General features: G+C 40.2%; 1 protein-coding gene across 1 annotated transcript in view; it reads left to right on the top strand.

Moving 5' to 3' along the window:
• Positions 1-16,052, top strand: part of abcc4 (ATP-binding cassette, sub-family C (CFTR/MRP), member 4) — a 31,778-nt gene that overhangs the window by 13,130 nt on the left and 2,596 nt on the right. The window contains exons 11-27 of the mRNA XM_040141842.1: positions 27-218; positions 4,231-4,325; positions 5,193-5,279; positions 6,385-6,481; positions 8,263-8,463; positions 9,729-9,866; positions 10,086-10,123; positions 10,231-10,334; positions 10,443-10,589; positions 10,884-10,963; positions 11,855-12,005; positions 12,205-12,324; positions 12,407-12,517; positions 12,747-12,847; positions 13,942-14,133; positions 14,226-14,381; positions 15,335-15,424. Coding sequence (XP_039997776.1) covers positions 27-218; positions 4,231-4,325; positions 5,193-5,279; positions 6,385-6,481; positions 8,263-8,463; positions 9,729-9,866; positions 10,086-10,123; positions 10,231-10,334; positions 10,443-10,589; positions 10,884-10,963; positions 11,855-12,005; positions 12,205-12,324; positions 12,407-12,517; positions 12,747-12,847; positions 13,942-14,133; positions 14,226-14,381; positions 15,335-15,424 — 2,100 coding nt within the window. The remainder of the gene's footprint in view (positions 1-26; positions 219-4,230; positions 4,326-5,192; positions 5,280-6,384; positions 6,482-8,262; positions 8,464-9,728; positions 9,867-10,085; positions 10,124-10,230; positions 10,335-10,442; positions 10,590-10,883; positions 10,964-11,854; positions 12,006-12,204; positions 12,325-12,406; positions 12,518-12,746; positions 12,848-13,941; positions 14,134-14,225; positions 14,382-15,334; positions 15,425-16,052) is intronic.

Genomic DNA, 16,052 nt, shown 5'->3' with positions numbered 1-16,052 from the left:
CTCTTTGTGCCTGCATGTCCATTCAGTCCTCCTTGCTGAGCTCCATCTTGGGAGAGCTGCCTAATGAAAAGGGGGTGCTGAAGGTCAAAGGTCAGCTGACCTACGCTGCCCAGCAGCCCTGGGTGTTTCCTGGAACCATCCGTAGTAACATCCTGTTTGGGAAAGAGCTGAACCCCCAGAAGTATGACAGAGTCATCAGAGCCTGCGCTCTGATGAGGGTGAGAGATGAATTATTACATAAGATTCCACAAATTTATACTGGGTACACGTTGTAGTTTGAATAGATAAACATTTGATTCATTACCGGTAGAAAAAAGTCTAAATGCATTAATGGCTGCCACAAAACGTTATGATCCCTTTGGTTACAAGTTACAAACTCTAAGCACAGCACTAGAATATAGGCTAAGCAGCATAAGAAAAAAATGAAAATAATGAAGTCACCAAATACTAAAAGCAGTATGTTATCGATTGTGAATATTGTGTTGTGTTGTGATATTTTATATGCTGTGGTATGTTTTTGACATTTTAACATATTAAGAAGCTAAGATTGGAATGAAATTGTGGTTTGTGGCAAAGCAATGTTTTTCTACTTCGACGTCACTCTTTTCTCACAGCTGATTGGATAGGAAGTTGTTCTTTCATATGTTTATTATTCCATGAGCCTGAGCAAAACCTGCTTATTGCTGGTTTGGCCAGCAGCATTAGTTACCATGACAACTGAACTTGGTGTTAACTCGAGCTATCACTGTGACACTGAAAAGACAGAGTTACCACCAAAGTTAGCTGGTTAACCCCCTAATCCTGCTTTGTAAGACAAGCTCCTGTCTTGGTTTTGCACTATTGATATTAAAGAATTAATTATATTGGAGCACTTGAGCAGATGGGGCCTGTGGTGAGAGCATGCTGACTAATAACACAGGAATTGTTTTCTACGCTGAATCAACGGGTGGCTTCCTGTGTAGAAAGGGTAAGCAGGAATTTCTTCTTGATAGAATGTGATAGAGAGCAGCTGGCAGCAGCAGAAATACTATCTGAGACACACAGGTGACACCCAGCAGTGTGTTCTTGGAAGCAGAGTAATACCAGAATTTTTTTTTGATAATGTAAATATGATAACTAATATGAGTTGATAATTTGGTGGGTTTGGAAAGTAACCCAGGATTTGTAGTCTGAGAAATGGCGCCATACTGTTCATATAACCAGTAAATTTGATCTACTCCACTATATTCATATTAGTACCTTTGATGATATTCAGGAGTTGGTGTGTTTATAGCACAGATAAATACTTATGACTGGTTTGATGTTGAATTGATAGTTGGGATTTTTTTTTTTTTTTTTTTTTTTTTTAATTAAAGGCCGAAAACACATTTTGTCAATCAGCCTCTTACTGTTGGTAGCAGTGTCCTACACAAACAATATTTTCTGCCAACTTTAGAGCAGTTCTGGTTATTTCACATGACTTTTCAATTTCCTTTTTTGGCTGTACTTTTCTCATTGCCAATCTACTGTAAATCAAATCTGACCAAACCACATCCACGCAGTCATGATAAAGCAGATTTGCTATGTTTTTGACTAGTTGTTATTTATGAAAAGTTTAACAGAGATGTTTTTTTTTTCTTCATAAGTTTTACTTTAATTGTTGCTTATATAGCCATGACTATTTTATATTTACTATGTTTATGGAAGTATTTATTATTTAAAATCAACTTTTCAGGGGTTTAAGACATTGACACATACATATTAGCTGATATAAACCGAGGCTATGAGTCTTTAATTGCGAGATTGTCAGACCAAAAAGAACAGCAGCAACCAGTTCATAACGAATTGACAAAGCAGAAACCACATTAGCTTTTAAAAACGAGCTTGTCATTCATTCCTTGGCCACTGACAGCAGAGACCTGACAAAATGAGCCTCATGTAGCAGCATTAGGTTGTTGGTTGTATGCTATTTCAATGGCACTGTGACACACAAAGGGACTTGACAGACTATTGTGGACTTATTCAAGCTGCTGTCTAACTTCAAATTTTAGCATGGTCCTGTTTGCCGCTGCTCATTTAGGGTGCCTGGGAGATCTCTAAATGAAAGACTCTTATCTCAACCTTGCATATCAGTTTAATCTCAATTTTATTAATGTGCTAAAGGCTAATTCATTGCCTTTTTTGCGTGGTGGAAAAACTATTGAGACTTTGGTTGTACTCTACAACTGCATGTCTACAATGCAAGTTGACCGTTGGCCTCTGAGATGTCGAAGTGTGAACCGACTGCACTTATCTTCCATTATCTCCAACCTGGCAGGAGGAGGGCTTACTGAAGCTGTGTCCAGTAAATTAGTTACTTCTGAGTTATGTGACTTTGTTCGGTTACAACTGGGCAGTACGAACTTAAACCATATGAGCCTAAATGGACCAAATTTTAAAAAAAACAACCAAAAAAAACACCACTACAATATAAATATAATGCAAATCCAATATAATGCAGACCAAACACACCTGTTGCTTTCAGTTGGACCTATCGTGGTAGTATTGCCTGACACACACACACACACACACCTAATATGTGACTTATTTATGTACAATAAACCAGCTCCATCTTTTTATTTGCAGTCATAAAATGTTGTCGGCTGTCATTTCAGCAATGTGGTGACCCGCTCGTTAATGTTAATTGCATTAACATGCAATTGATTAACTAAGTTATTGTCAGCGTGTCTAATGATTTGCCAGAAAAAAACTGTTTCCTCAGTTGCTATAAGGTTTTAAGCTAAACCTGATTAGAATTTAGATTTGTGCTGGAGAAACGTGGCATGTACACACTTAACAGGTAAACTGTGTTTTTACAAGTGTGCATTTGCATTACGTACTTCAAACAGGGAAAATGTTGGTGCAGCATTTCCAATCAATAGGCTTAACACCTGCCCAGGTAGATAAAGTCACTTGGCTTCAACTGAGGTAAATCTTACATTAGAACACCTTATTGAAATAGTTCTAGCTAACCTCTACCGACAGCTTGCTGGTGAGGCGTTTAGGGGACATCTATAGATTGTAGCTACAGAAAAATAACCTTGGTTACACTCTTCCCCCTCTAAACTGCACGAGTCTCTGCATGCACACCGGTCCCACACCAAGCCGCCCACCACCACGAGGGAATTCTCAGCCTGTGGGCAAACACTGTAGTGTGAGAAATTCAGAACAGCTTTTGACACACGTCTGTCGTGATAAGGCTGAGCTTAACAATTCTTTTCATTATTGATTAATCTGCCGATTATTGGATTGATTAATGAATCAATACATTAATCGTTTTGTCTATGTCAGAAAATTGGTAAAAATCACATCAAAATTTCTCAAAGCCCAAGTTGAGATGTTTAAATGTCATGTTTTATTTTATTAACAGACCAACACATCAGTGTTTGATTAAAAAACCTGAGAAGGTTGTGCTTTTAATGATGATTTGAATGCGTGTTATTCTTATTCTGACTTTACTCTATGCTTTGGATGTAAACCTGTTTTTGCTCATACTTGATAAGATAATATATATGGGAGGGAGGTTAATTGGCACAAATGTCTAATTGTTTTTATGCATATCTCTTCATACCTGTTCGGGAAAGATGAACATCCAAATAAAAAGTTGGCCAAACTTGCTTGTTGACATTCCTCTTATCTTTGCTTCAGCTTTATCAGGCTGAGCTCACTGATAAAGTTTCTGATTGATGTAAAGGATCTGCAGAGGTAGAAATATTCTCAACGCCCCCCTGTCATTTTTTAAAAATAACCAGATATTCACTGGGATAGTGGTTGTGCATTCCTTTTTCTGTACATGTTCAGACATGAGAATCTCATTTACTAGATGGTCGGCCTTGACAGTTCACCTTTCTACTTCAAATCTTTGCAAAGCAGCCTTAACGCAGTCGTATCTTTTCCTGAGCCTGGGTATACTTGCTCTGTTTTCCATGTAAAGATGAAGTAATACATCTTAAATTTCTCTTTTCTGTTAGTATGAACAATATGGAGATGGCAACAATATGAAATTGCTGGTTTTCACACTGTTGTCAACTTTTTACACACATTTTCATACAATTCCTGTTTGGACAGTGTAGCAGTAGTGTCTATGTTTAAACAGATACAGGATAATTGTACTTACATTTTGAACATGCTTTGAATGTATAGTATAGTTTTAGTGGAACCAGGCCTCTGGTTTAGTGTTTGTGAATTATACTGTGCTCTCCTTTTGAGCAGGACTTGGAGCTGCTCCCAGACGGAGACCTGACACTGATCGGAGACAGAGGAGCCACACTCAGTGGGGGACAGAAAGCCCGTGTCAACCTGGCGAGGTAGGAGGACACAGTCTAAATCAGAAATGTTTTTGATTGAAGTTTTAAATAAATTATTATTTTAATAGATAAAATGTCCCTTTTTATTTTATTTTTTCTAGTTATTGAAGGAGGATGTAAGTATATATTTAAAAATGTATGACAAAAGAATGTGCAACATAATGCACAGGGCAGCATACTTGCCAAGCTTTGAGCTTTGCATTTAACGGCTAAAGCTACTGCTGCTGTTTCCCTGACTTGACCCTTCCCTGACTGGCAGGCTCAAAATGGCCTCAAATCACACGTCTCTGTGTTGCACAGAGTTGAAAGAATACTGTACTGATCTAACGTTGAACTCCTTCAACACTAACAGACAACACAAAGCAGCAGAACCAGAAATACCTTAAGGAAGGTGATTACAGCTTTAAAGCAACCCAGATCAACTGGTTTTGGTGGAAAGTAAAGCTGCCTATCATCAGTGTAAAAGTGGTATAGGTTATATAGTTTATAGGTTATAGTTTATAGTTCCAAAAAGGTAGGGCCTAAATGATGGAATGATGTTTCAAAGGCAGCAGACATGTCTTAGATTCTAAATGGCATGATTTCCAGAGTCAGTGTTTACTGACCTGACTGGAATGAACAATTTAGTTTAGTGTAAAACAAGGAGAAAAGTTGCATCTTACCTTCTAAAAAGGAAATGAGTATATTAAAAGAACTATATTACACTGTTGTTATTGTTGTTTTGGAAGGCAAAGAAATACCATAAACACATTAAATAACAAATCACATTTCAAATGCAAGTAAGAAAAACCAATGACCGAAACGTTCCACGTGGTGTACTAGCTACATACTGTCAGCAGATGCTAACAAAACGATGTCTGCTTTCAGGGCTGTGTATGATGATGCAGATATCTACCTCCTGGATGACCCTTTAAGTGCTGTGGATGCTGAAGTCGGCAGACACCTCTTTGAACAGTGAGTGACTTCAGAATTAAATTCGAATGGTAATTGTTGGAGTGCATACCTCTGCCTTTAAGAATGTTATGGGAAGTGGGGTTTTTTTTTTTTTTTTTTTTTTTTTTAAAGAAAAAAATCCTGGAATTGTCCCTTTGACCAGACCTGCACCAAAATTGAATGAGTTTTTCCCTGCCCCCTGCCTCATCCCTACACCAGATTCGGTGCAAATGGGTTCAGTATTTTTTTTATTTTTTTTATTTATTTTTTTGTAATCCGGCAGACAAATCAACAAAGAAACCAACAAACAGACACAGGTGAAATCATAACCTCCTTGGCAGAGGTAATAAGTGTTTCATATATAAGCTCCTCTTCTCATCACGTGACCCATCCAGTTTGTCAAGTCTGTGTGGATATATTTCCTTCATTCATCTATCTACATGATTTCACATACAGAACTTTGAGCAGAAAGTTAATGTCTCACACACTGTTAAACCACAGCACAGGGGATTTATTAGGTGTACCAAACAGGAAAATACTAGAATCTTCTGGTCAACACGCAGTGGAGGGGCGCTTCAAAGCACAAGCGGAAAGCCCACAGCGTCAGGTCACAGCAGCACAAAGTTCCTGTAAAAAGAGGGGCGGAAATGTATCTGCACTGTTACTGTACATGTTTTCAGCTTTTTGCTGGTCTCCCCCATATAGTTTTACACTGAGTAATGGATGTAAGCAGTGGCCCATTAGTTAATAGTGTTGTTTTAGTGGCGGTATTTGGACTACTTTGCTTTGTAACAAAATGCATCACAAGTGAGAACAGACAAAGATCAAGTAAAGTTTTAGAACTGAGCAAGGAAAAGGTGCGGTGCTGCTACTGTCAGACAGACAATTGAACTTGGCTGGACTCTTCCTGTTTCACTCTTCCTCTTGGATAATGCCGTACCACATAACTGTACTAAGGAACTGGAAGGCACACAGAGTAAATGGATGTGAAAAAGTGTTTCTTTATTTCTCTTTCTTTCTAATTCGAAGATAAATTAATCCTTTTTTTTTTTTTTTAAGAGTAATAAGACATGTGTGGACCAGTGTGGAAAACTGAGACCATCTTTACTGTATGTCCATATATCAGGTGTATCTGTGGCCTGCTGAAGAATAAGCCCCGTATCCTGGTCACCCACCAGCTGCAGTACCTGAAAGCAGCCGATGAGATTCTGGTCCTCAAGGAGGTTGGTGCCTGTACACAATAAAATCTTCCAACTTCACTCTGTGAACAGTATTAAGACTCGCACAAAAGACATGCAGCTTGTCAGTGTGGACAGCACACATTTGTTTTACCTTTTAACACACTGGGCCTCATGCAAGAACCACTCATGTATAAACAGTTTGACTTTCTCTGCAGTGGAATAAACACAAGAATTGTAATGACGTAATCTGAATGGATTTGGAGTTTGAATATTACACCAAATTCAACTGAAATAATAATTAAAACTTGCAATAGAACATTGTACACTGTATCAGAGTGACATGCATCGTGGCTGCCAATTAACTGAGAGGTTCAACACCTTCTCTTTTCTGTCCTCATGAGTATTTTGGCTTAACAACTTGGTTGTTTCTAGAGGAAATTCTCTAATTCCAACAGCTGCCCTAGGGTTCCAAAGGAACTTCCTTTGTTATAACACCTGACAGTTTAACATAACCTACTGAAGAAATTCTCTCATCCTTCCATGTGACTGGCGCGTCCCCTTGACCCCCAGCCATTAAATTGGACCACTGGACATTTGTATTTGGGTTTAACTCATGTAAAAACCATTCCTCCTTTACTGCTGTCAAACTGCAGCTCTGCTCTGATGACATGTCTTTGGCACCTGTTAGTATATTTTCATTGTTTTTGTGGGGGGGGGGGTCCCCTAATACGACTACTGACGTTGATAGATTTGTTGTTTTTGCCTGCTGGTTTCACCAGACCTGAAGCTCCTTGTTTTTACTCTTTGGGGAAGGTTTTTACATTTGCAGGTTTGAAACGCATGGAGTAGAACCGGTAGCTTTACAGAGCAATTTGGGGGCGCTGATGATACCAGTGATCAAATCTCACTAACACTCATCACACTTGTGTGAACGAGCAAAAGTAAGAGAAGTTGAGGCTAAGAATACGAGAATGTTCTTACATGAGGCCCGGTGTGTGTTGATAACAGTGGCGTATTTTCAATTCATACTTGTTAACTTAGGATAATCCCTAAGAACAAGAACAAGAACATATCACAAAAATTAGTCTGAAATTCTGCAAAATTCACGGCGGACATTAGTGTCCCCCAGAATATCGGTTCTAAAGTCTGATCTTCTGACCTTTCCTCTACTGCCAACTTCAAGCCAACTGATACGTTATAAATATTATCAAATGGGAAGTGTATAGTGCCTTCATTTAAATGTGCTGTGACCCCCTCCTGTAGCACCACCTTCAGGTCAAATTGTCACCTAGCACAGAAGATGTCACATCATATCATGTAATGAATGGACAGACTGCAGGGGTTTTATGTATTTATTTCCAAGTGAATAAATTTCCTGATTTTCACCCTAAGGATAAACTGTAGAATTTCAGCTGCAGCAATGTTAATGTTTGTGTAATATCAAATTCACCTGTCTGTTGTTACTTGAAACAAAGTAATGAGCATTACAGCCTGAACATGTCACTAGCAGGACTTAACACTGTTAGTGTTTCAAGTGGTCAGCGTCGGTATACTTGTAGGATTACTTGTATTAACCATAAACTTATCGAAAGTTTGTGTAAACATGATGAAATAGTGTTAAGGTTTTGGCAGTGGTAGGTAAACATGAGTGCAGGTGTGTGTGTGTGTGTAACTGTGTGTGTGTGTGTGTGTGTGTGTGTGTGTGTGTGTGTGTGTGTGTGTGTGTGTGTGTGTGTGTGTGTGTGTGTGTGTGTGTGTGTGTGTGTGTGTGTGTGTGTGTGTGTGTGTGTGTGTGTGTGTGTGTGTGTGTGTGTGTGTTTCAGGGTCACATGGTGGCAAAGGGGACATACATAGAGCTGCAGAAGTCTGGAGTGGACTTCACCTCCCTGCTGCAGAAGGAGGAGGAGGAGGAGCAACAGCAGCCTCCTCAGGACAACCCCATCGGGCACAGAACTCTGTCCCGGAACTCGGTGCTCTCTCGGACCTCCTCCGTGCACTCGGTCAAAGATGGAGACCAGTTACCGGTTGGTGCATCTAAACTTTTAGACTCAGAGACCCGCTACAGCTGAGATGTACCCTGATTACCAAGAATTAAATTAAAGACTCTGCCTTTGTTTCTCCAGAACAGGGCAGTGCACATCAGTTTATAATGGAGTGTAGTGTTCTAGTAACTTTTGACCATTTATATTGGCTGTGATTGCTGTGAGTGAAAATAAAAGTTATTAATAAAAGTTATTAAATATGCAGTTGTGTAACAAGCTATATATATTACACATACAGTACTGGGCAAAGGTTTTAAGCATAAATTAAAGTGAGGATGCTTTAAAAACTGATGCCATGAATAGTTTTTATTTATCAATTATCACAAAGTGCAGTAAGCAAAAAGACACCTAAATCAAATCAACATTTGGTGTGACTGACTCCATGGTGTCAGGATCAGGGCTCTGTGGGGGGGTCGGACCATCTGATGCAGGACTTTTTGCTCTTCTTGTCTCTGAGGACGGCTCTTTATGACTTTGGCTGTGTATTTGGGCTCGTTGTCCTGAATGAATCTGGGGCCAGTCAGACGCCTGCCTGTCGGTATTGTGTGATTGATAAGAATCTGTACATCTAAAGTGCCTAAAACATTTGCACAATACTGAATGTTAAATTTAAAAAAAGCTACAAGAATGTGACAGACAAATGATGGTTCATGGGTTTCATGTAACTGCCACTAATTGTACTAAATATGATTAGTGTTAATAATTAGATTGAGGTTGATCCTAAGTTCCTGTTTATTGACCCTGAGTTTAATTCACATTAGCAGCGCAACAAGCTATCAGGAGACATTATACACCTATAAACTAGAGGTGGGGTTTTTATGACAGTCGATTGTGCTCTACTGTCACTACTGGTACTAAATTGCATTCTGTGGTTAAAGTTCTTCAACTGAACACTGCAGAAACTCTGAAAAAGTTACTTTAAGCAACCTGAACAATAAGTGCTTGTGCTAAATTTAATTTAGCACATAGATCCTCTGTGGAATGCTTTGATTTCCCTGTTACTGATTTACTGGAAATTAGAACAATTTACTGATTTGCTCTCCACCCTGCTGTAAAAGTTTTTGTTGAAAATGAGGTGATTTTTCTCATGTGTTTTCACTGGACACGATCTGAAGTCTCCCTAAATGGGACTGGTTGCTCGTTCTAAAATGCCATTCTCAATTCTTCAAGGTTTCTGTGTAATCTCTAAAACGGTGCGCAGTGATCACGATGTTTGTTCACGAGTTAATCCAGAGTTCTTTTCACAGGCTGAGCCGGTGCAGATACTGGCAGAGGAGAGTCGAGCTCAGGGGACCATTGGAGTGGGTCTGTACGTCAAATATCTAAGAGCCGGAGCCAGCATCCTGACTCTGCTCGCCATCATACTGGTCAATTTTCTGGCTCAGGTACGCAAAAAGACTGAAAGGAAATAGAAAAACGAAAGTTTCATTTCATTTCACTGTTATTTCACTTTCTACATGTCTGCTCAGTGAGAAAGAGAGAAAACAGTGATCACATGAGAAGTATAAATCATTAAATGTAATTGGGTACATAGTGTATCTTGCCCTGTCTTGAGATTTAAGCAAACACACTAATATACTGCCCATGTTTTTTTTATCTTCTAGTCATCATACATCATGCAGGACTGGTGGCTAGCTTACTGGTCAGTCTAAAAACCATTAAAGAAGAAAAAATATCCACACTATAGGTATTTTCCTCAAAAGTCATTTCATACCTGTTTCTAACCTTGTACCATCTTCGACTGATCAGGGCTGATGAACAAGACAAGCTAAAGGCCAACAGCACCATCATCCAAAATGGACAAAACATCACCAAAGAGCTGAATACAGATTTCTACCTGGGCATTTATGGAGGTAAAACGCACATCGTCGTTTCCTCTGCTCAACATGTCTCCTGTGCTGTGCCTACTGTGTGATATTTCACTGAGGTAAAGGAGAATATGCTGCTGCTGTTTTCAACAGGCTTGACTGCTTCCACCATCGTTTTCGGCTTTATCAGGAATCTGGCCCTGTTCAAGGTGCTGGTGACGTGCGCACAGTCTCTGCACAACCGCATGTTCAACGCCATACTCAGAACGCCCGTGCGCTTCTTCGACATCAATCCCATTGGTGAGCAGAAGTTTAGGCATCATAGCATAAACAGACACTTGTATCACTGATTGGAAAAAGATATCTTCTCTGTTCGGACCCTAATAATGATGGGCTATGCTTCTCCACAAAGTGCAATATGTGTACCCACACAAAATACATGGCCAAGAAAGCAAAGATTCTTAGGGAACAGATGTTACTCGTGGTAGTATCATCACAAGATTCTCCAAAGACAAGAAAAGTGTATGATGGTTCAAGTCATCAGAAGGCATTTGTCCCATAGTTTGACGATTTTTGTCTCCTGTCTCATCTCAGGAAGGGTTTTAAACAGGTTTTCAAAGGACATTGGCCTGCTGGATTCTAACATGCCGTGGACTTTTGTGGACTTCATTCAGGTGAGGACAGATCTCATAGCAGGGACCCAGCAGCTCATTCAATTCACATAATCAAGACCATTTTACATACTCACAAAGAGATGATATTAATTTTAAATAGGATAAATATTGTTTAACAAATAAATGTCTGAGTGCTGACAAATGGATTTACCTATTGTACAAATTGCAATTTGTTATGGAGAGAATTACAACTTTAGAACGCAGCAGGATACATTTTAAGAGAACTTCTGTTCATTCTCGCTTTAACAGTAGGGAGCAGGAGGGAGGAAAGAGAACATAGCACAATACAGGTACCACATAAAGATGTAAAATAATAATGAGACTAATAATAAAACTAATAATTATAATTGGGTGAATATTAGTACTAATAAAACTAAATATAATAATAGTAATAACATTATCCTAATCATTGAAGCAGTGGGTGTTGAGCAGGATCAGGGGGGCAGCAGGTGGTTTGCAGTCACAGACCCAGACTCTGCAGCACCACGGGCAGAAATACCTGCAGAAAACGACAGGGCGAGAGAGGAGAGAGGAGCTCAGTGCATCATGGGAAGTCCCCCGGCAGTCTAGGCCTATAGCAGGATAACAAGGGGGTGTTTCAAGCCCAGCCTGAGCCAGCCCTGACTCTAAGCTTCATCAAAAAGGAAAGTTTGAAGCCTAATCTTAAAGGTAGAGACGGTTTCTGCCGTTTCTCAGTTTCCCAAACTGGAAGAAGGACTCACATCATGTCAACTGCATAGTCCCCGTTGGACTCTGCTGGGCGACCTTTGTTGCATGTTAACGTAAAAGACGCCCACATCTGCATGACAAAAAGACATCACAAGATCAGTGACTGTTGAGTAAAGAACCAGATTTCAGATTTCTAATCCTTTTCTTTCACTCTCTGAGCAGGTATTCCTGCAGATTCTCGGGGTGATCACTGTGGCAGCGTCAGTGATACCCTGGATCCTCATCCCTGTGCTGCCCCTCCTCCTCTTCTTCATCTTCCTGCGACGCTACTTCCTACATACCGCCAGAGACATCAAACGCCTCGAGTCCACCAGTGAGTGTCCTTTGGTGTGCGTTAAAGCGCTCTATCATGTACAGTATGCAGGCTGGGCACTCATCAGGTTCTTTAATTTCCATTCTAAAAAAACAGTTAGTTAAAGGGCTTTGTACATTTTGAATGCAGTGTGAAAATACTCCTATCAGCAATAAAAACTCTAAACGTCTGTTTGCCCTCTTTGTTATCTGTCCTGCAGCTCGGAGTCCAGTCTTCTCCCACCTGTCTTCGTCTCTTCAGGGCCTGTGGACGATCCGAGCCTTTGGAGCTGAGGAGAGGTTCCAGAAAACCTTTGATGCCCATCAGGACCTTCACTCAGGTTCTCCTCAGCCTCGACACTTGTAGATTCACTCTTCATAAACATGAAGCGTTTAATAACATATTTTCCTCATCCTGAACAGAGGCCTGGTTCCTGTTCCTGACCACCTCTCGCTGGTTCGCCGTCCGTCTTGATGGCATCTGCTCCATTTTCGTTACCATCGCCACGTTTGGCTGCCTGCTGCTCAGAGACCGTAAGGAAGAGCTTTTGTCTTTTAATATCAAACGGTGACTTTGTACCGCCGTCCACCACTGGGGGCACCATAGTCGGACACGTTCAAATACTACACATGAATAAGATTTTGCGGGAATACGTGGGATAACTGAAAGGGCAGCAGACGTTGACCCAAGAGAATGAATGCTGATGATTCATGCTATAAAGACAAAGTAATAAACAAATCCCTTTTCCCCTGTTCCTCTCAGAGCTGGATGCTGGCTCTGTGGGTTTGCTTCTGACCTACTCTGTCACACTGATGGTCATGTTCCAGTGGGGTGTCAGGCAGAGCGCAGAGGTGGAGAACATGGTAAAATATTCACTTTGTCTCTACTTTTGCTGATGACACTTCTAGAAAATATGACTTATTTAAGTGAATGGGTCCATCTGTGTCTCTAGGCTTTGGATCTCACTTATGTGCAATATTATTCACGTTTGGTGCTTCTCATCTGCATTTATTGCATTTATTATTTCTTACTCAAAACAAACTTGCAAGACATACAGACATTCACTCTTTGAGAGGCAAGTGGTGGTTTTTGTTTTCGAGGAATAAAAAGTTTTCGAGAGGAGAAAGCGGGAAAAATAAAGGTGCCAATAAAATGAAAAACAATAGATGAAAGAAGTACGGATATTGAGAAGTGAAACTTCACCTGAATACAGGCCAAAACACTTTGGCTCCTTCACCTACCTTTTAAAATAAACAAAACTCAGTTCAACAGTGTATAAATTAAAACTAATGTGGTTGTCTCCCTATCCTTGCTGGCTTAGTTATCTGATCATTAATAATCAATAACAACATAGTTGTTTCTTTCTCTTTTTGATCTTTTCTGCCACAAATGTCTTTTGAAATTGGTGATCTCTGGTCAAACTCCACATAAAAATATTTATACACATACACACATTGTTCTTAAACAATAAATGCTGGGAGTTAAATCAGTGGCTTTGTGAGCGATGAGATAAAATTTTAGTTTCATTGCGTCTTATTTCTTCATTTGGTGGTTTGGTTTTGTAGCTAGAAAAGAACATTTATTTTCCCTGTTAACTTGCCTAGTTGATTAGCACAGGGAACATCAGCAGCTGTCTCTGCCAGTACAAAGTGCTGCAGCTGTAGTAGTAAATCGACGTTTAAAATCATTTTGTTCTCACCAATCCAATGGTTCGTCTTTTAAAACGTGTATGTATTTCTAAGTATTGTGTAACTTTTGCAAAATGCTACATAATAATTCTGGTACGAATCCGTATCCGTTATCAGCCTCAATATTTCAAAAGAGACAAATACATACGTTGGAAAAAACATAGGTAAAATAATAATTCAGTACAGAAAATTCTCAGACCACCAGGTCAAAATGTTCTTTTGAGGTCATATACCAAGACCTGTGTGTACTGCTTCTCTACTGTCCTCAGATGACGTCAGTGGAGAGAGTAGTGGAGTACACTGAGCTGGAGAGTGAAGCACCCTGGGAAACCCAGAAGCGTCCTCCTCCCGATTGGCCGAACAAAGGCCTGGTGACCTTCGACCAGGTCAGCTTCTCCTATATCGATGATGGACCGCTGGTGCTGCACAACCTGAAAGCAATGTTCAGACCCAAGGAGAAGGTCAGACATGTTTGTCATCAGATGACTAGATACTGTTGGTTTGCCATGATGTCAAACCTAAGCGGACGTTCTATTGTATTCCTATGTGCCAGGTTGGTATTGTGGGGAGAACGGGTGCTGGGAAAAGCTCCCTTGTCTCAGCTCTGTTCCGCCTGGCAGAGCCTCAGGGAAAGATCTACATCGATGGCGTTCTGACCTCTGAGATCGGCCTCCACGACCTCCGCCAGAAGATGTCCATCATTCCTCAGGTAAAGATAAGGAGACCTTTTTACTGCCTGTGCAACATCAAAACTGTACAGCAATGAGCTCATTTCTGAATTTGAAAACTATTCCTGTAGGTCAGGAGGACAGGGGGCCCTTAGCAACTAAGGCTTGTCAGTCATGAGCAGCTTCATTCACCAGCACAGCGCCTGGACACAACTGAGGCTGAAAATGTAGACTCAAAAGAAATTGTTGCTTTTGATCCTTTCAACAAAAATGGGTCTCTGTTCTCCGTTTTGTTTAGTTCTGGAGCAGAAAGTTTCATGTCCACTAAATTGTGGATTAGGAGGCTTTGTCATGTCAGGCTAGAAAGCACAATATATTTCACTCATACAAACATGCAGATAATCAGATTTGTAATATTCAACACAGGCAAAAGACCTAAAGCCTCAGCTGCAGGGACACGGTGCCTGCGTTTGTGGCTGTAGCATGTTAAATGTGTTAGATCAACAACTGAATTTAGTTTCATTTAGATAATATAAGAAAGTACAAAATGAACTATAATAATAATGTAATGGTACATCCATATGATGAAAGCTGGGGTGTTTTGCGATTGGCCGGTCTGTGTCATATTTTATTTTATATGTGATCATTGCTAAGAGATCCTGATTCCAAGTAGTGAGTACGAAGTTGGTTCCATCTTATCATGAATTACAATATCATGGGTAAAAGGCGTTAAAATGCCCGTGTCTGCACAGTGTAGCTGCAGATTGTGCTTTAAAGAATGAAAGCTTTTCAAATTGTTTGATAGAAAACCAATGTATTCAGATAATTTGGCTACTTAGTTGGATTTCATTTTGCTTCAGTGTTTTTCATCAGTGTTACTTTGCACCTGAAAAACTCTTTATAGTACATCAATGATTTCTTGAATTTTATTTTATTTGGACTAGATGTGTAATGAGTAGCGTGACCTTCGACCCCCCCCCCCCTTGTTTTCCAGGACCCAGTGTTGTTTACTGGCTCCATGAGGAAGAACCTGGACCCTTTTAACCAACACACAGATGAGGAACTGTGGAATTCTCTGCAAGAGGTCAGTACACTCACAGTTACCAACAACGTCGGGATTCTTACCACCATTCTTACAGACAAACGAAGGTTGGCAGTTGCACAATGAGAAGCAATGAAGCAAATCAAATGGACCCTGCTGCAGCACGGTCCATTTGATTTCATATATTGTTCATTATACTGCACAAAGCCTCCATAAGCTTTCCTCACAGTACAGATTCACTATAACCAGGTGTGTGTGTGTGCACCTACATCTATTTACTTCCCCTATTCATGAGTTGTACTTGTTACAACCAGGGAAACTGTCCGTTCAGTTACTTGGAGTATGCAATGGACATGTTGGTCAGTTTGAGACATTTTGCAACACAGCGCTTTCCCTAACTTTGACCAGCAGAGGTCCCCATCGAGCTTTGATTTGAAAAGCTTCCAGTAATGAACCTTTTTTTTTTTTTCTTTCCCATACAATTGTGTTGAAAGCTTCACTTGGCCATCACTGGCCTTTTGTCCCGAGTTTTACAGTATGTGGATACCATGATTAGACTGCCCCACACAAATCCTGGTCCTACTGACCAAAGAGCAAGATCAGTTGCAGAGACTATCTGGATTCTCTAGGCTCCAGTTTCACTTCTCATGACATAGAGCAGTAGAAACAT

The sequence above is a fragment of the Xiphias gladius genome, chromosome 13 (assembly GCF_016859285.1).
Source record: "Xiphias gladius isolate SHS-SW01 ecotype Sanya breed wild chromosome 13, ASM1685928v1, whole genome shotgun sequence".
Taxonomy (NCBI): Eukaryota; Metazoa; Chordata; class Actinopteri; order Istiophoriformes; family Xiphiidae; genus Xiphias; species Xiphias gladius.
Note: the sequence above shows the minus strand (reverse complement) of the source record. Positions and strands in the feature narration are given on the sequence as shown.